The 20,160-nt window shown below is 36.0% G+C and overlaps 2 protein-coding genes and 2 long non-coding RNA genes across 12 annotated transcripts in view; 3 read left to right on the top strand and 1 right to left on the bottom strand.

The window, feature by feature from the left end:
* Positions 1-2,392, top strand: part of LOC125059193 (insulin gene enhancer protein ISL-1) — a 40,752-nt gene extending 38,360 nt beyond the window's left edge. The window contains exons 7-10 of one of the 2 annotated variants that reach the window (XM_047663494.1): positions 40-202; positions 619-726; positions 899-1,006; positions 1,149-2,392. In XM_047663494.1, the coding sequence (XP_047519450.1) occupies positions 40-202; positions 619-726; positions 899-1,006; positions 1,149-1,259 (490 nt within the window). In that variant the 3' untranslated portion in view covers positions 1,260-2,392. The remainder of the gene's footprint in view (positions 1-39; positions 203-618; positions 727-898; positions 1,007-1,148) is intronic. The other variant, XM_047663496.1, reaches the window with a different exon arrangement.
* LOC125059195 lies at positions 2,385-8,086 on the bottom strand. The gene is made up of 2 exons (XR_007118613.1): positions 7,910-8,086; positions 2,385-3,692 (listed from the first exon to the last, which is right to left on the bottom strand). It is a non-coding gene; the product is annotated as an uncharacterized LOC125059195 (long non-coding RNA).
* On the top strand, positions 5,673-7,232 carry LOC125059194. Its single transcript, XR_007118612.1, has 2 exons — positions 5,673-6,461; positions 6,554-7,232. It is a non-coding gene; the product is annotated as an uncharacterized LOC125059194 (long non-coding RNA).
* A 69-nt stretch (positions 8,087-8,155) lies between the features above and the next one.
* On the top strand, positions 8,156-20,129 carry LOC125059225 (endoplasmic reticulum metallopeptidase 1-like). Of its 8 annotated transcripts, none has more exons than XM_047663538.1 (20): positions 8,156-8,931; positions 10,013-10,087; positions 10,769-10,822; positions 11,291-11,407; positions 11,704-11,884; positions 11,958-12,119; positions 12,256-12,383; positions 13,306-13,404; positions 13,602-13,743; positions 13,834-13,985; positions 15,932-16,076; positions 16,656-16,776; positions 16,863-16,965; positions 17,038-17,230; positions 17,353-17,534; positions 18,185-18,325; positions 18,402-18,610; positions 18,731-18,843; positions 18,952-19,133; positions 19,409-20,129. In XM_047663538.1, the coding sequence occupies exons 1-20, from the start codon at positions 8,887-8,889 to the stop codon at positions 19,574-19,576; spliced, it is 2,712 nt and encodes a 903-aa protein (XP_047519494.1). In that variant the 5' UTR covers positions 8,156-8,886; the 3' UTR covers positions 19,577-20,129. The 8 variants fall into 8 exon arrangements, with proteins under 8 accessions (XP_047519494.1, XP_047519495.1, XP_047519498.1 ...); XM_047663539.1 differs by having other exon boundaries at positions 18,402-18,595; XM_047663542.1 differs by having other exon boundaries at positions 8,157-8,931; positions 10,013-10,112.
* The last annotated feature ends 31 nt before the right edge of the window (positions 20,130-20,160 follow it).

Here is a 20,160-nt window from a genome sequence, read left to right on the forward strand (position 1 = left end):
GTATAGACTTCGGTACTTAGTACATAATTACTCTTCCAGAACATGCTACGCAGCCAACCCTAGACCTGACGCACTGATGAAGGAGCAGCTGGTGGAGATGACAGGACTCAGTCCGAGGGTGATCAGGGTGTGGTTCCAGAACAAGAGGTGTAAGGACAAGAAGAAGACCATCCAGCTCAAGATGCAAATGCAACAGGAGAAGGTGAGTTGATTGGTCATTGCTGTGTCACTTATAATCACCATAAAGAAATTAATCAATCTCAAATCTAGTTTCGAGTACTGTTTAATTGAAGATTGGCAGCTTCGACAGCTGCGTCTTGTTGAGTCTACTCTTTTAGAATAGTTGTGTTGATTTGTAGGGTCAGTTTGCTGATTTCAATTTATAAGTCCAACGCCTGATTTTAATTAATATAGCATTGCCAAGCGTTATAGCGCTAAAAAGTAATTTACAAAATTTAAATATACTTGAACATACTCATATATCAAAAATTTGCACTGCTCACTAAGTATTCAAAGTAAAATTAAAGTATCATTAATTTAGAATAATTGTCAGTATGGTGCTTGATCAGTAAGATGAATATTTGAGTGGCAATATTTTGATGACGCTTAATACCCAAGCAGGAAGGTCGTCGCCTGGGCTACATGTCCATGGGCGTGCCTCTGGTGGCCGGGTCCCCCGTGCGGCACGAGCCGGGCGCCGCTGCGGCCGGAGCCTTGGCGCTCGAGGTAAATCTACTCTCTGTCTTTGCGAGTAAACAAGTTCATACACGCCGAGAGCTAAATTATTATTCATAATAATATCGAAAATTTATTTAATAATTGTTAAATTGTAGTGATCTTTTAAATTGACCACTTTCACAAAGACGAGCAAATAAATATAAAAAGAGTTGGGTCGCAGGTGACGGCCTACCAGCCCCCTTGGAAGGCCCTCTCGGACTTCGCCCTTCACGCTGACTTGGACAGGGCTCCTCATCACAGCGCCGCTTTCCAGCATCTCGTCAATCAGGTATATCATTGAACTCTATATCAATCAAATATACAAGTAAAATCTGAATAAATCTCTATACATATATGTACTTATAAATTGTACCAATAGCTAATAAGCAAGAAACTTCATACAAATATAACACTTGCCTTTCCGTCTCCAGATGCACGGCTACGACATGCCCTCCCTCCCCCCACCGCGGCCCCCGCACTCTACCGAAGACAACTACGTCACGTACCTCGAGAGCGACGACAGTTTGCCCCCCTCCCCCTAGTGCCGTCTCTCCTAACCCCCTCCAGGGGCGGGACTCGAACTAACTTAATATTTCAATTGTGAAAATTAGTTTTGTGATTTTATATTATCAAAGATGAAAATAATGATCTTAATTCGAAACTGAAAAGTCGATAGAATTAGATTATGTAAGTTTTTTATTTATAAATATCATTATTGATTGAAGACGTCTCAGTCGACCTAGCCTTGTTAAACCCTAATAAAAAGTCATAGACAAACTGAAACGAAGGACGAAATAATGATGCGTTTCGTTTGATTGCGTCAAACGGAATGACGGATCTTGTCAATTGTCTATAATTGGACTAGACGCGCTAATTACTGTCAAACGGAACGCGCCATTTCTTATTCTTAATCTTTATTTAGAGTGAAAGAAAAATTTATTGTACGTATTTGTTCAACGTGTATTGTATACAACGTTTAATAATTTTAACTATAGCTTTCGAAACACCTAAAACAATTCCTTGAGACGTATCTCACAACTGCTGTGACTTGCCAGTGTACATAATTAATGAAATGATCTTATTCGTTTCAAAGTGTTGACAATTGTGCTAGAATAGAAATATTGTTTCATTTGTTATTAAAAGTTTACCACTAGCTATAAAGTGTAATCAAGTGTATCTATAAAATTACTTATTTTAATTTAAGTGTAAATAATTTGTAAAAAGATTGTATTATATAATATTAATTATTAATTTAGCTAAAATATATTAATATTGTGAAGCGAACCTAATTACATTTATAAAACGTACTAAAACTTTATTGTATGTAAATAATATTGAAGGACTATTAAAGCGATCTAAATACTTACTCTAAAATCAACAATTTTTTAATATTCATTTTATCGTTAAATATGTTATTGCATTGCGTTTTTTATCCTCTTGCCATGCGAAAAACTTATATTAAATCTGTAAAGTATGGTTTTTGTAAATGTTTATAGTAGGTACTTCATATTTGAATCATTTTGTACGATCTAAAAAACTATAAACTTGTTAAGCTACGGGTGGTGTGCTATGCTAATATTTCATAGAAATACCAGATTTTAATTTATTCTGTAGTTAAATATACACTGTATTTAGATTGTGAGCATAATATAAAATAAAACATCAAGTACCTTTAGACTTTACTCTTATTTTCGTTATGTATTCCTAGGCACTCTCCTTTTCAGTTCGGTAATCATTGGCATAATTAACGCAGAGAGTCCTGAAGCAAGCTGTACAAACTAAACCCCATCTCTATCTTGTGTCCTACTTAGAACAATAAAAAACCTATATTTGCGCAATGTATATCGTTGTAACCGTTACAAGGTGGAATTTACGACAGAGCGAGTGTCACGAATATAATCTAAATGTGTAAACAAAAATTTGGACATACGAACTACGACGTTAGGTTCTTTGTACATTTTATAATTAATACTTAGAACAGGAAGTGAGCCCTAACTTCATAACATTAACATAAGCGTTTTCCAGAATATATAACAATTATTGTTTTTATCAGTATCGGCTAGTAGTTTTAGTAGTACTTAGTAGTATGATTGCTATGAAACCTTTACCAATGTGCTGTTTTCGTTATATAGGATGTGTTAAAGGAGGAAGACAAATGAAGTAAATAAAAATCGCTAAATTCCCTAAGCCTTACCAAGCTTTTAACACAGATATCTAAAACAAATAAAAATTCTAATTATTATCTATCGGTAAACAGTTATTTATCAAAGGCCTCCGCAGAATTTTTCCAATCGTGGAGTTCTAGCGTTTCGAATCCACATTGGACGCGCTCCCTTTTTTTATTGTTCTTCCATCTTTTCTGCCTGCCTCTCTTTCGTTTCCGTTAGGATTCTCTTCTATTTTTACTTCTTTTCTCTCATCATACGACCCGTCCATTTCCACTATTTGTCCTTGGTAATTTGACGTTCCACTTGTTGCTGGAGATGGCACCGTTTCTAAGTGTATGAAGCTCATTGTTGAACTTGGGCTTGTTGATGAATCTGTCTGTCTTGAATCGTTTAAAATACTTTCTAATTCAGCATTACCGACCAATGACGAAATTTGCATCCTTAATTGCACTTGTTTATATCGAGGAAGCTTCTTTACAATTTTTGCTATCGAGTTAAAGAAAAGGTCAGTTTCGTCCAATTCATTTTGAGCAGGAGTTGAGTTTCGTTTAGTTATTTGTTTCAATATCTGTAATCGTTCTTCAGAGTGTGTTAATTTTATCTTTTTCTTATCTCTCATAATGTTGTCTTTCTTAGCATCCAGTTTTTTGTCAGAAATTGTATTATGTCTTTGTGATGAAGGAAGGCTATCTAAGAATGATAGGAGAACAGACCTTTTCTTTGCTGCCTCTCCACCTGAACCAGGTTTACCTTTACGCCGAATATAATAATCCCTTACGTAGGCCCATCGTTTACAGCAGTCAGAACCTAAAACACAAATTGTAATTTGATTTCTTATTTCAGACATTTGGCCACAGGAGAATCTTTTCGGTCACTAGCTTTTAAATATCGAGTTAGTCATTCCTGGATAAGTGTCATAATAAAAGAAGTTGCTGAGGAAATTATTAAAAGGATGTTTGAGTTGACTTTACCGTCGCCTACAGAAAATCGACTAAGACAAAACAGCAGTAAATTTTTTTCAAAATGGTATTTCGCGAACTGTGTTGAAGCGATAGATGGGAAACATGTAAGAATAAAGGCTCCCAAACGTAGTGGATTATTATATTTTAACTATAAAGAGTACTATTCAATCGTTTTGCTAGAAGCTAGCAGTCGTTGACGCGGATTGTAAATTCATTGCTGTTGATATTGGTTCCTATGGTAGAGAGGGAGATGCTTGTATTTACCTAAAGAGTCAAATAGGGAAAATGATAAAAAATAATACATTAAATATACCAGCACCAAAAGTTATACCCGGAACAAATAATGTTGTACCCCATGTCATTGTAGGGGGTGAAGCTTTTGCTTGCACGAAAACCTGATGAAACCTTATCCAAGACAGCAATCTGTATATGATCAATCAAAAGCTGTATATAATTATCGACTATCTAGAACTCGGAGAACCACTGAAAATACTTTCGGAATTTTATGCGGTTATTTCAGACTATTTTTTCTACCTATTGCTACTGCCCCAGAAACTACAGACAAATTGATTACATGTGCATGCATATTATATAATGTTTTACGGGGAGCAAAAGTCCAGGTCAAAAACATTTTGATGATGCACTCCCACTACCAACTGAAAAAATACTTTCGGAATTTTATGCGGTTATTTCAGACTATTTTTTCTACCTATTGCTTCTGCCCCAGAAACTACAGACAAATTGATTACATGTGCATGCATATTATATAATATTTTACGGGGAGCAAAAGTCCAGGTCAAAAACATTTTGATGATGCACTCCCACTACCAACTGAAAAAATACTTTCGGAATTTTATGCGGTTATTTCAGACTATTTTTTCTACCTATTGCTTCTGCCCCAGAAACTACAGACAAATTGATTACATGTGCATGCATATTATATAATATTTTACGGGGAGCAAAAGTCCAGGTCAAAAACATTTTGATGATGCACTCCCACTACCAACTGAAAAAATACTTTCGGAATTTTATGCGATTATTTCAGACTATTTTTTCTACCTATTGCTTCTGCCCCAGACACTACAGACAAATTGATTACATGTGCATGCATATTATATAATGTTTTACGGGGAGCAAAAGTCCAGGTCAAAAACATTTTGATGATGCACTCCCACTACCAAGAGAACATAATGTACACGTGCCAAAATGAATCACACTGAAATTCGAGAAATATTCAAAAATTATTTCAACGGTTCAGGGGCTGTTGAGTGGCAGCATAGTTATTCAATGCAACATTAATAATTGTGATTATTATATTATATATTTATTGTGGTAATTACTTTTACTTAAAGTATCTGTTGTGTATTATTAATTAATATATTCATTATTCTTATATTAAAATGTATTAAATTAATTATTGCATATTTTCTTTACTGTACAATAATTTTAATTTCTCTATATCTCTAGATATAAATAAAAATAAATTGCTGTTCGTTAGTCTCGCTAAAACTCGGGAATGGCTGGACCGATTTGGCTAATTTTGGTCTTACATTATTTGTGGAAGTTCAGGGAAGGTTTGAATATATATGAAAATGCTAGGAATTAAATAAAAACAACAATTTTGCTTTTCCTTTGATGTGTCCCCAGTCGTTCAGAATCATCAAATTAAAAGAAGAGTTTAAAATGAAAACTAATTAGAAATTTTATATCTTTCTAACTTTCTTAGGAGGTAAAAATAAACTTTATTATTTGAGATTTGGTAGATTAACTACAGTTTTTTTTATATTTTTTATGTAGATTGATAAATCTTAAGTATAGCCACAAATTAAATTTCTGAACGCAATGGTAATATTTGACATTTGACAACCAACTAATATGTCAATTCATCTTTTATAATCGATACCTCAGTTAAAAAGTGCATCTTTGATCTGTCCATGTGACAATTACCGATACGTGCGCGAGAAATTTCTTTACTTCGGTTTTCCTTTTGATAGCCAATAGTGACATTTCAACTTATGTGCTCTTTTTTTGTTGAACTTTTGTGATAGTGATAGTGAATAGTGACACTTTACCTACTGCTAAGTGCGCGAGAAGTGAGAACTCTTTCTCACTCTAATTAATTATAATTAACGATGCCGGTTAAGACGAGCTGACTTAGGTCGTCGCAGTCAAACAAATTTGCGAAAAGCTACTTCACGTGCTAACCACACTGATGACCAGAGACTGATCAACAAAATTGTCGTACAGCTATGTCATAATTGCGTTCTTTGGTGAGTGACGATGAAGAATGCAACAAGAACGAAGTGCTCCTGAGATTGTGGAACGAGCTGCATTCCACTATAATCTGGCAATAGATTATTGTGCCGATAAATCGGTAACAATTGGGGAAATGACAATAATTTGTAAATGGCGTTAAAATACAGTGTTTAATCTACTGGAGGCAAAGTAAAATTACCACAATTCACCACCAGAACCTTCACGCTCTTTAGTTTCTTGGATTGGAAATGATTCTTAGCAGTTCTTGGCCAACATTCAGAAATATAACAGCTGTTTCCAGATATCATTGTTTGCTGCTACACATATTATACAGGACAATTTCATGCCCACTTTCAAGGTATCATACCATAATATTTTTTTTATAATATTCAAGTTTGTATAAAAATATATATCGGAAATAATTATTGGACAAATCTTTAAAAATTACAGGTACCACAATAAATTTATCACTTACTTGGGGCACTGTTACCACCACCAGATACAGATCATTAATTTTACAAATTATGGACCCAAAAAATTCAAATAATTTTATGGGCAATTCAGATGTGGAAGTTGATAAGTGGTGTTCACAATCCAACAGTGAAGAGAACCATCGTCCAAGAATTACAAATGTTTTTTCATCAGAACAACAATTTAGTAAACATGTACAAAACAGCATTGGATTGGATGCCATCTGACCATAATATTGTCATTCGAGCTGACAAAACACCTGCTGGTTAACACAAAAAGAGGTTTAATTCACCCACCATTGAAGAAGTGGCCGTTGTCATGTCATTTGAGAGAAAATTTACAATCTAGAGATACCGTGCTTCATTGTCGGAATAATGATTTGACTACATGGTTATATTTTGAATGATTGAAAATATGATAAATAATGATTTACAAAGTGTATCTGAAACACACAGGACTTATGATGCATTACAATATCCTTTGATTTTATACTGATACAATTGAAAATGCAAGGAAAATAAATAAATCTTTTGGCAGGGGAAGGTGGGTTCCATTTTAATATCAAAATGGTGCATCAAGTAACAGGTATTGAACAAGATAAAATAATATTCTTAAATTCAATTCATCGAAAATAATAATAAAACTTCATTCATACTGAGCATTTTTTTATTTGTTTTAATAAAAAAAGGATTCCTGTTGTTTGTTTTAAGTTTATTTTATACAAATAGGTCTTTTATTCAATCAATAGATTGAGGCAGTACAAAGTCTGCCGGGTCAGCCAGTCTAAAATAAATTATTTTCTCTCCAAATTGGATTTGAGTGATAACATGTATTGAAATAGTATCTGTGACAACACGTACACGCCAACATGTTACTATTCTAAATTTTATTGGAAATAATTTTGAATAAATTTAATTTAATCTTAAAAAAAATGGTTTAATAATACATTTGTTAATATAATAAATATTTTTTCACTAGAGAGGACGCTACACCCGCATGTATTGTCACCGTCTTAGGCTACGGTTTCCTAGAACAGCGGTGCCGTTAGTTCGGTGCCGTTACTAACGGCCGTAATGACCGAGAAGGCTACAGTTATAACTAAGAAACGAAATTTTCACACTGTAAAGATGAGAACACTTACTTTGTTTTTCCGACATCACAAATAGTTATTATATCCGATAAATAAAAAAAAAATAGTTTTTTAGAACCGAGAAGACTACAGTAATAGTCTTCTCATTTTTTTCCCGCGCAAAACAGTTTTTGTTATGTTGTATGTTTGACGAAGACAACACGCGGGTGTAGCGTCCTGTAACTGAATTTTAGTACTATACACACCTGATTTTTGAAGTGTTATTCCAATTTCGTTCCACAAATTTTGCTTCATCTGAGCTTGTCTGTAGTCTTTGGATTTAATATTGTATAAAGCTTCATGATTTTTAACAAAATCAATTAATTGTTCATCATTTTCGCTCGTCCAAGTCACGTATCCACTCATTGTATTAATTAAATATGCGCACCGCTACACGCGATAAACGTTGAACTACTGTTTATCACCGCTATGATGGCCGTCATACAAATGACAGCACCGCTATATGAATTTTGACGTTACGGTGACACTCAACGTTCTCTTGGAAACCTACTCCGATGTTATTTATAGACAACGTATGGGTGACTTCACCCAACGCTACATTACGACCGTTAGATAACGGCACCGTAGGTTTTTAGGAAACCATAGCTTTAACCCTTTAGTTATATTTTTTTCTGTGGACATAATTTATATGGATCATCCACTGAAAAAAATTATATAATTTATATAAATTAATTTAAAAGCAATAACATAATCTATAGTGATAGTGATTAGTAATTCATTAATGTTTTGTTTAACACAGAGTTACTCTGTGAAAAAAAAACTCCCGAAGTTCGAACAGAACTTCAAACCAGTGTTGCCAGATAGGGCATTTAGCGCCAATGGGGCTATGTCCCTTACCGACCGGCGATATTATTTTATCCGATTTATTTCAAATCCGAGTACCAGTGGCGTCACTACTAATGTGTGATATATAAATTTATTTAAACTTTCCCGCCTTAACTACCTGTGCGCCATGATGGGGCTATCTCGGGGCTACACGAGCGCTCCGGCGAGGCGATTCGAGAAAAAAATATTCTGGTAACACTGCTTCAAACTCCAATTTCTATATATATTATTTTTAGATAAATAAAACATTCTTTTAAAAAAAATCTAATTTTTAAAAATGTGATGTAGTTGTGTGGTGATACTTGATAGTGTAATAACAATAAATATAAAACCAACCATGTCTATCGAACGAGGCAATTTGAAAAGCATTAGGACATCGCTGGTAAGTCTTTTTTTGATTACTTATCAAGTTTCGAGAAAATAACTCCTTAATGTTTTATTAAACTATGTGTATTCCCTTTTCCCACCACCTATTATTAAATTCCAAAATAAATATTATATATCCCAGGGTCTTTCTAATATTGTTATTAAACTATTTACTATGCAGATTTATTAGACAATTCAATGCTCGATATAAAATTGATTGGAGAAGAGTAAAAATATTTTTCTAAATTATTATACAAGCTAAACTGTCATAGAAAAATATATAACGTTTTTAAATGTGTACAAAGGAATATCACGCAGAACATTAAATTCTTAAGAGTAAGAATTTTAAAATTATAACCTACTTGTATTTTATGCTTTATTTATCATATAGGAAAGTAGGTAATCAGCCTTCTGTCCCTGACACATGCAGTAAAATTTTTGTACTTAAACCATGCTGGTTTCCTTACAATGTTTTCCTACACTCTATAAGCCCAGATAGTTGACATCACAGGAGACCGAAGATCTGGCAGCTACCTCGGACAAAGAATTAGTCTAGCTATTCAAAGGGGGAACGCTGCCAGTATCTTCGGAACCTTGCCTAAAGGACTCCTTTTAATAATGTATTTTAGTTATTGTATGTCAAGGTTAGTTATTTATTTATTAATAAAACCCCAGATATGTAGATTACTTTAAATTTTTACTAAAAGGACCATTTTAATAATATTCATATTAATTGTATCATACTAAAAAGAAACAACACATTTTTTTATCTTCAGGCCAGTTATAAATGTCTTATTTCAAGTATATTTTAAGATTAACTTATCTGATAGCATTTGAGTCAAGATTATTTAGTTTATTGTGTTAAAATGGACATTGAAGATACCATTGTAAGTTTTTTTGTAAAATAATACATATTTCCTTTTTATTACTAACACTTTATACAATTTTTTGGTAGATATATTAAAATTTGTAATAGGTTTGTTGTTTACTTTAATTTAATAAAATATGTACAATATTTGTATTGGAAAAAGTATTTAAAAAGTGACATTTCAAAGAGTTGATTTAAGATAAAAAGATTTAGATTGGTTTTTTTGCAGACGGCTAAGCAGCCATACGCTGGCGTCCCTTCAATGGACTATGATGAGGCTAAGCAAGAGAAGCCATGGCAGCGGGTTAATTTCTGAACCTGCATTAATTGTGATGTTTTTAAGCAAAAAAATTTTTTTTTATGATATCAGTTAACTTTAGTTCCAGGCTTTACACATTTGTGTTGACTAATCAGTCCTGTTGTGCTTTTCATAAATTAACAATTTGGTAACTGGTTTAACTAGCTGTAATTAATTGTTATTATAGACAATTCTTATGTTGCTTGCTCTTTTAATTTATAAAGGCTTTTTTTTAATTTTATTCACTTACATACATACACACAATAATTAAGTACATTTTGCTGAATAGAAGCACAAATTTAATTAAGATTTGATTTTACTATAATTTTAATCTATTAATTTGAATTATTTGGTGTAATAGCTTTTTCAATTATAGGATATTACTTTAGGAGTATCGAGTACAATTTTTTTAAGTTTATACAAATAAAATATAGTAACTTACACTCACAGACACTGATAAAGTAACTTTAGAATTTTTTTTAGATTTTGAATTTGGGTTAGTAGTTTTTAAGTTTGTTCATTAAAAATACACTAAATTTCCTCTTTTTATGTTTGTGATTATGGTTAAAGTATGCAATACCAATTTAGAAACAGCTTAAGATGTCATTATAAAACAATAATATCTGGTTTTGCTTGGCAAAGATTGTCACTAATTATTTTTACAGGTTTTATACTTTAATGTTCTAGGCGATAGATGTTTTGGCGAAAAAAGGCACGCATTTATACGAGCCGGTGAAATCTGTAAGTAGCTTTTTGGTGAATGGACCTGTAAGGATAATTATGTGTTGTAAAAGTGAAAGTTTAAATTAAATCTGATTATGTGTATGAACAGAAGGTTTCTTTTCGAAGGGGTTAAGTTTGCTTTTGTTTATTCTCTCTTCGTTATTAACATCCTTCATTCCTTATATTTAAGTTGCCTTGTGTATGTGTGTTTTGCATGAACAAGTGTTATTTTTAATAAATGTAAATATTCGATATCCTTTGACTGACCTTGCTTAGTTGCTTTACTTTTGATAAAAGCCTGGAATCAATATTCGATGCCGGTTGCCGCGACATCATTGCTCTTAGCGAAAAATTGGTTTAATTAGGGTTTAGGTTTTAAGCCTAGTGGTAAAATATCATATTCTTTTCAAAAAGAAGGTACCTAAGTGAAGTAGTAGAATTCGCTCCCTATTATAATATAAAACTTGGTTACATTTTGGTGTTTAGGTACCGAGCCCCTATATACTACTGCTACTGGGTTTCTACTTGCTACTGGGATACTGCGCTCAACTTGCAGAAGATGCCATGCCCGCAGTAATAAGAGACAGAGATATAGCGGCCAATGTAAGTAGTTTTCTCCGTATATCATCCAATAATTATATTCCTCATATTATATTCTTGTTGAAATTGTGTTTTATAAAATAAAATAATGAACTACAATTTGCAAAGTTGAAATGTCCAATTTATACCGACTCCTCCGTTACTAGAATCCGTTTTCTTTGCTGAGCTGAGCTTTATTCATAATCAATCATTACTTAATACGGCTGCAGGAGGTACAGTGAGAACTTCTAAGCTAATGTATAACTTGTTCTAGAAGATTAACAGGTGTACTTTCTAGTAAAATGTTTTGTATTTTTCAGAACACAAACACGTTCAGCGAGGAATCGGCACGGAGGTATTTAAATATAATTCTGGGGGATCAGCCACGGGTGGCCGGTACCGAGTACCACTTGGAAAAGGCGCAAGATTTGAAAAAATTGTTGGACGATGTCGCGAGCAAAGCCAGCCTACCCGTTAGGACGGATTGGCAATTCGTCTCCGGTAAGTCGTCGGCTTATTAACTACAATACCCTTGAAAAATCGTAAATAACATCAACCGAGTTTGCTTTTTCAGGTGACTTCTGGATTGAATTTAAAATTCCACACGCCAATGTGTACCAGAACCTGTCGAACATAGTGGCAGTATTGGAGGGAGACAGTGGGTTCAATCCCGACGGGAGTACACGAGAGTCACTATTGGTCAACTGTCACTACGATTCTGTCCCGTATGCGATAGGTGAGATATTTTTCATACTATAAAGTTCAATTTTTTCTCATCATCATTTCTTTCAGCCCTCGATCGATTCCTTTTGTTGTTTATTTTCTTAATTGTACCCTATAAATAAAATAAGGCTTCGAAATAATGTTTGCAGGAGCGTCCGATAATGGTATATTTTGCGCGGCGATGGTGGAGGTGTTAGTGCGATTGTCGAGACGAAAGAAGAAATTCAAACACAATATTGTGTTTCTATTTAATGGAGCCGAAGAAAATCCTCTGCAGGTGAAAAATTACTAAACATTCGTTGGCTGAATCGAATAGTGGAATCTCTTACCGTGCATTCTATTATAAAAAAAAAGTGTGTGTGTACTTAGTACACATGCCAGAAGTGAAACTTCAGTGGCAAACTAATCTTGAAGTGTTGTTCATATTTATACAAATCTAAAAGTTTAGATTTCCGATACTTAGAGGGACGGAAAAAGGAAGATATGATATGAATTGAATTTGATTGTCATTAAAATATTAAGTGTCGAATAATAAATAATAAATATTAAATAATAAATAATAAATATTAAATAATAAATAATGTGACGGTAATTTTTTTTCCAACGCCGATAAAGTTTGACTTCAAAAAGGAACATGGCGCGTAACCGAAAAACGTGACGCGTAACGAAAAAATGTTACACTAAATTTTTTTCCAACCCCGATAAAGAAGTTTCACTTCAAAAAAGCATGTGTGTGTACTTATGTACACGCGTTAGAAGTTATACTTCTTTGGCGTAACAAGATAAAAATCTTTTCAAAAATTTGATTCTACGTTTGTAGAAAAAACGACACTAACAATAGAAAAAAGATATTGAATGCATTGACAGTTTTGTTATAATGCATTATCTAGTGAAATAAAGTTAATTTATTTAAAAAAAATCTATTGGTATTTGACACTCGCTCGTACGGTGAAAGAAAACATCTTGAGAAAATTTGCCTTAGACCCAAACATTCTAATAGAACAAACAAATGATCACGAAAGAGATACAGGAATCTGAGGCCAAGAGGTTTCTTGAATCACAGACTTCATCTCTAGTTAAGAGTTTGGATAATCTTTCTTTATGAAGTTAAGACATTCGAATCGGAAGGAAGTTTTTAGCTGTCAAGTTGAAATGGCTTTTGCAGCTCGCTCATTAAAATTTATTAATAATATTTTCAGGGGAGCCATGGCTTCATTTCTCATCCTTGGTTCAAAGGGGTCACGAATGTCATCAATTTGGATTCGGCTGGAATGAACGGGAAAGCCCAAGTGTTTCAGGTTAGCATTTGTTTTTTCTCTTTCTCTTTTTTGTGCCAAGAATTATTGCTTAGATTGAGACAATTTTACAAGAAAAAATCTTATTTCTAGAACTGAATTTTAATGACGTCGGGATTTATAGAAGTATAAGCTTTTGTATTCGCTCGTTATAAACTTTTCTCCAAAGGAATTCTTGTGATGTTTCGCGATATCTTTAGGCCACCGACCCGCGTATGCTGTCCGCGTACGGACACACGAATCGGCCCACCGGACAGAGCGTCGGACAATTCCTGTTCTCGACCGGCGTCATTCCTTCCGACACGGATTTCAGAATATGGCGAGACTTCGGGAACGTCCAAGGTCAGTTTGCCTAGATGTCGTTTCCGAAAGATTATCATAATATATTTAATGAGAATTAGAGTATTATTGATTTGTTATATACCTTTTCAGGATTGGACATAGCGTTCGTGAAATGGGGCCACGTGTACCACACGCGGAACGACCGCATCGAGCACGTGAAGCCGGGCGTGGTCCAGTGCGCCGGAGACATGCTGCTGGAGCTGATCATCCGCTTGTCCGACGACGACGCGTTCAAGCAAATGGTGAATATAATTATTATTGTCCGGCTCGGATCGGGTAGAAAAGCACGTAATCGCACAAATCACGGTCATTCTAGAATGTTCTTTCACCGATGGGGTCCCGACAGTGCCGGATAAAGCCAGCGCGGGGCCTGCAGCAAATTCTGCCTAGGGGCCCTTGGTTAGGCTTTAGGATTTAAATAGTTCGCCTGTGTCCTCGAACTACTTATAATCGATATTATATTAAAATCGATTAGAAAAGTACAATCTCGGCTACGTAAACTCGCAAAAGAAATGTGTTCCTATATAAAAATTAAAATCTGAAGGGTACAAATAACATGCTAGTCTAAATAAAGGGTATTTCAACAAGAAGTTTGTTTTTCAATTGTGGCAACACCGAGAACGTGATAGTTTTGACATTTAGTTTTTGGCGGTATTCGTAGCAGGTGCTTTGGCAATTATTACAATGAATTCAATTTCGCTCGAAAATCGCATTAAAATAATTCAAATCCACTATAAAAATGGTGGTTCTGTTAAAGTTACATTTCGTAAAATTCGTGATATTTTCGGCCAGCATAATCGTCCTTCTGAGACCGCTGTTAAGAATTTGGTCGCGAAATTTGAGTCGACAGGCTCGGTACAAAATGTGCCAACACCAACACGTGTTCGACCGGGTCGTTCAACAGAAAACATCGCCGCCGTGAGCCACAGTGTTGAAGAAGATCAAAATTTGTCAATTTCACGACGTTCTCAACAATTGGGGTTATCCAACCTGCTGGTTTTTCTGAAAAAATCATTTTTTCAGACGAAGCCCATTTTCATTTGTCAGGGTACGTCAACAAGCAAAATTGTCGCATTTGGGCTTCTGAAAATCCTAAAGCAATTATTGAGAAGGCTTTGCATACTCAACGTGTTACTGTGTGGTGCACTATGTGGTCTGGAGGCGTGATTGGGCCGTTTTTTTTCGAAGATGAGGCTGGAAATGCGGTAACAGTCAATGGATCACGGTATCGCGAGATGTTAACCACTAAATTTTGGCCTATTATTGATGACATGGATATCACTGAAATGTGGTTTCAACAGGACGGTGCCACATGTCACACAGCCAATGAAACGATCAATTTATTGCAAACCAAATTTCCCGAGCGCATAATTTCGCGAAATTCAGCTGTTAAGTGGCCAGCCAGATCGTGTGATTTAACACCACTGGATTATTTTTTGTGGGGCTATGTTAAAGACAGAGTCTATACGGAGCCAATCGAATCGATTGCAGCCTTAAAACTCAAAATCCGTGATGTCATTAACGAAATAGACCCTCCATTTTGCCAAAAAGTGACTAAAAATTTTGATGAAAGAATCAACATCTGTCAGCGTGGTCGTGGTGGACATTTGCCAGATATCATTTTTCATTCATAATTGCCAAACTTTTCTCTTTGTAATACAATAAAAATTTTATTCATTTTCCTCTAAATTCTTTGTTTTATTTTGTTTTAGAAAACAAAGTTCTTGTTGAAAAACCCTTTATGTATAAAATTTGAAAATTAACGTTAAAAAGATAAACACGTAGAAGTGAAGCGTAGACTAAGCGCTTCGCGTTAAAGGTATGGATTAAAGGTATTAAAGGTAAGGATATTTTACGCTACTATCTAAATTAATAATTTTTTTATTACGGTCAGACATCCGTTGGAGCGCGGGGGCCCCTAAGTTCGCGGGGCCCGTAGCATTTGCTACTCTTGCTATGTGGCTAATCCGGCACTGGGTCCCGATAATGTCAGAAAACGGGTTTTCTGAAAATTGTGAAATGTTTTAGCCTCGTGACAACCTCCTCTAGAGCCTCTCATGAGACGCAGTTTGCTAAAAACGCTTCAAAATTGTGAGAATATTGAGGAAATATGTAATTTAACCTAAATAATATTTTCATATGACTTCTAACGATATAACACTCTTGAAAAAAAAATCTTTAATTTCAGAAACCTCCCTCGAGCGCGGTGTACTTCGACTACATGAACGTGATACTAGTGACGTACTCGGACAACGCCGCGTACGTCGTAGACACGTTCGTGTGTCTGTTCGCGGCTCTCTCTATACTGTACTACATCTGGCTCGTCGGATTTCGTGAGTTTCCTTCCTCTAACGATTGTCTTCCCGGTCCTCGACTGAATCGAAAACGGATACATTTCTCTAAACCTCGAAATCAGTATTGACCCAGTGGTTTTAGCGTGCGACTCTCTTCCCTGAGGCCGTAAGTTCAGTCTCCAGTTGTGCACCGATGGAATTTTTTTTTATGTGTGCATTTAACATTCGTTCGAACGGTGAAGGAAACGTTGGGAGAAAGGAGGAAGGAATTGTGCGTCAGGCACAAGAGACTGTTCACCTACTTGCTTATAAGATTGACAAATATCATGAAACAGATAGGAATCTAAATTTTTTGTCAAAACCTCGAGCAGTTACTCACTATTGAAAGTATTTCTATTTTTGCTAAAGTTTGAACTGAAACGCGACCGAGTATTTTAATTGAGATAGAGTGGCGGAGAGTTCCTTGCCAGTTCTTCTTGCCCGCTCTACGCCCTTGACTTCTATTCTGACGTTCACAAGTGTATTTGTTTACCTATATGAATAAAGTTATTTTGAGTTAAGTTGAATTTATTTTGAGAAAATGTTTTTAAAAACGGAAATCCAAAACAATGCTCACAGGCATGTCGACGATACAAGAGCTGCTCTGGGCGTTGGCCGGCCGAATACTGTGCACCGTTTGCGGGCTGGGCGTGGTCGCCCTCTGCACGGTGCTCATGGTCGCCACCACGACTCAGATGAGGTCCACAGATTTATTTATTTGTATTTCTTATCTTTAATGGTTTTTGTCCACTTCCAAAGTGAATATTTGTGTTCTAATACCCTCAGATACCTCTCTCAACCTTGGATAATAGTAGCCGTGTACTGGATTCCGTACATCATAGCCGCGACCGCCGCGGCTCACCTGTTCGACTCGTGGAGAACTAAGAAGGTATCTCCGTCTTGCTCTCCCATCACCCGTCCTTTTTTGCCTTTATCTCTTAAATTGAATCTTTATTTGTAGACGGGCTTGAACCGCAGCATCCGCGCGAGCCAAGCCTCCGCTGCCACCAGGCTGCTGGTGCTGGGGGCGCTGGTGGTGCTGCTGGTGACGCCCGACACGGCCTCCGTGAGATATCTGCTGACCGTCCCGCTTTTGTTCTCGACTTGTGCCAGTATCATTCTTCTCACTCTGTTGAGATATTTTCGACTTTCGGGTGAGTTTTCGTAGTTAATTATTGTAATTAATAAAGGAAGGTCCTAGCTCAACGTGGCTCTCCTATATACCTTTTTTAAATTTGACATTGTTCGCGTTATTTATAGAATTTGGATTTTCTAGGCTGGCAACACTTACTAATAGAAGTGTCGCTCTCGACGCCCGCTTTGTTGTTCGTGTTACCTCTGGCGGTTCGGTTGTCGGCCTTGCTGGTGCCGATAATGGGACGGCTGCCGAACGGCCAACCCGACTACGTCATCGCAGCCGCCAGTTGCTTGCTGTGCGTGCTCACTGCCGTTTGTGTGGTAAGCATCAGGTACCGGTTGTATATTCTTTTCGGCGAAGTTAAAAAATTCACTGAATCAATGTTTACTATTGAAATTGCAAATTACTGACTAAGAGAAAATTATGACAAGTAAATTTTTGAAGTGAAACTTCTTTCGGCGCATGAGGGTAATTTTTTTTTTAAAAGTCACGAAGATGTGCAGCGTTATTGTCGAAGAAAAGGGAGAGAGCGATTGAGACCGATTGAGAGAGGGTGAGATGGGCGAATTGCCTTAAAAATATAATTTCTATAAGATAATTTATGAAATATGAATATTTTATATTTTTACAAAATTATTTATTGAAATCTCAAATGACGAATTGTAAATTAAAATGCCACGTGTTTTTATTATCGAAGAAATAAATTATATTTATAATTTGTATTAATTTTCGACACTGTTAATATTTTAATGACAGTTAAATTCATTAAATTCCTAACATAATATCTTCCTATTTCTTTCCCTTTAAGTCTCAGAAATCTAAAATTTTAGATTTGTATAAATATAAAAAAGACCTCAAAATTAGATTGCTAAAGAAATTTCACTTCTGATGTGTACTTTGTACTCGCGCACTTATTTTTCTTCGTCTAGTGTCTAAAATAAACAATTTCGTAACGAACTCATGTTTTCAGTCGGGCATCGAACTCCTGTTCTCCCGCCGGCGTCTGTGGTACGTGGCGGGGGCGACGTCGCTGGTCTGCGTGGTCATCATGTTCGTCCCCTTCAGCCCTTACCAGGAGGACGGAGTCGCCGTTCAGAGGCACACGTGGTTCGTAAGTACTTCCTCATCATTCGCTAAATGTCACGTGACACGTCTCCGTGTAATAAATCCTTAATGACCAATTGCAGCACTCGGAGATCGTCTCGTACGACCGGAACGGGTCGGTCGTGGAGCGGACGTCCGGCGTCCTCGTCACCAGGTGGGACGTGCACAACGTCCGCTCGGCCGAGGTGGCCTTGAGGAACAGCGGCCTCAACGAGAGAGACCTAAAGGCCGACTGCGAGAGGCACCCCTTCTGCAATCTGCCTCTGTACAGGCCGAGGTTGGGCGAGTATTTGTGAGTGCTAACACGCGATTCGACAATTTGAACTAACTTGGGTTTGGATGTTTGAACGACGCTTTACGTGTCTGCGAGTGATAGTGAGTTTATGGAATTAACAAAAATGAACATTTCCAGAAAAGACAGCCTCTTCCTGTTCATGGAGCCCCCGAAAAGGTTCGACCACTCCCTCCGGATGACGAGCCGGACCTGCGTGGGAGACGTTTGCCGAATGCAATTTATTATGACTGGTGATTCATTTGTTAACTATGTCATAACTCATAATACTACGATGATTTAAAAGAATATACTTACTTAAAAAATAATTATCTGCAATGTAAACATTTGTAAACTTTCAGGTCCGCCCCACAACACGCTAACAATAGTCCCATTCCCCAACGTGACCCTCAACGGCTGGTCGTTTTCGTCCCCGCTGAACCACTCGTCGTTCCACTCCAATCAGCCCCTGTACCTGGTGACGCACTCCACGGCCACTTTCAGTCCCTCCTTCGAGCCTTTGGTGTTCAGCCTGACTTTCTTCGTGAGTATCTGCTCTCACCTTCTTTAGGTTGGCGGGACTCTGGGTTCCACTTGGGTCACTTCAAAGTTATTAATTAGTTAGGGCCGAGGACTGATGAGGATGATTTTAATATTTATTAAATGCCCAGAGAACCCGACGACCACTCTGATCAAGAAGAGATTCAACTGCAAATGGCTTTATAATTTTTGCTATTGATAAATTATATTGAAGTATCGTAGGAGTAGAAGTCTGACAATTGTATTTATTAATGACATTATATTATTTTAATAATTCAGGTTCCGCGCGACCTGCAATCCCAGCCCTTCGTGCGGATCAGCCACGACGCTCACCGACTGCAGGATCCCGAAGGTCTGACTCCGGCTTTCAAGAGACTGACCGAATCCGTGCCCAAGTACTTCAATATCGCGCCATCTGTCTGCTTTAAGAGTAATTATGAGTTCTAAACCTTCATTTTGTCGTAATCATAGAACAATGTCGGATTTGAAAAAATCCAAAATTCACTTTTATCATATTCGGATACTATATTGACTATATACTACGGCAATATTTAAAAAATCCGACGGATTTGATAGAAACGTGATTTTTCGAGAAAACTGTGTTATTATTTTTATTTTGTTTCAAAACAAACCCTTTTGTTTGCTTGTATGCCAATTTTCATAATTAAATATGAATTAAAAAAAGTTATGACAAAAAAACTAACAAGATTATTTGAAATTTCCGCAAAATGAGATGCGGCACATTGTGCATGTTAAAGAGAGTTTTAACTTTAATTGATCAAATCAAACTTATAATACGTTATGTCTGAACGGCAGTTTAAGGAATCACTCAAAGGTAATAAATATTATAAATGGGTTCTAATAAATATAGATATTAATTAAATTTATAAAAATTGGTTGTTTTTATATGAACAAAGTTTTACACCTGTTACTCTAGCTGTAAGATAGTTTTATTTTTTTACATTAATACCATTGGTATTCAATAAAGTTCTTAAAGAAAGTTATGTCTTTTTCATTATTTATATTTATTT

Source organism: Pieris napi, chromosome 19, assembly GCF_905475465.1.
Source record: "Pieris napi chromosome 19, ilPieNapi1.2, whole genome shotgun sequence".
NCBI lineage: Eukaryota > Metazoa > Arthropoda > Insecta > Lepidoptera > Pieridae > Pieris > Pieris napi.

What these genes read in the sequence shown, in the direction of transcription:
- LOC125059225 (XM_047663538.1), top strand. Translation starts at nt 8,887, where the DNA reads ATGTCTATCGAACGAGGCAATTTGAAAAGCATTAGGACATCGCTG. An exon ending in TATACGAGCCGGTGAAATCT is followed by an intron (nt 10,823 to 11,290) that starts GTAAGTAGCTTT and finishes TTTGGTGTTTAG; the next exon opens with GTACCGAGCCCCTATATACT. An exon ending in ACTCGTGGAGAACTAAGAAG is followed by an intron (nt 16,966 to 17,037) that starts GTATCTCCGTCT and finishes CTTTATTTGTAG; the next exon opens with ACGGGCTTGAACCGCAGCAT.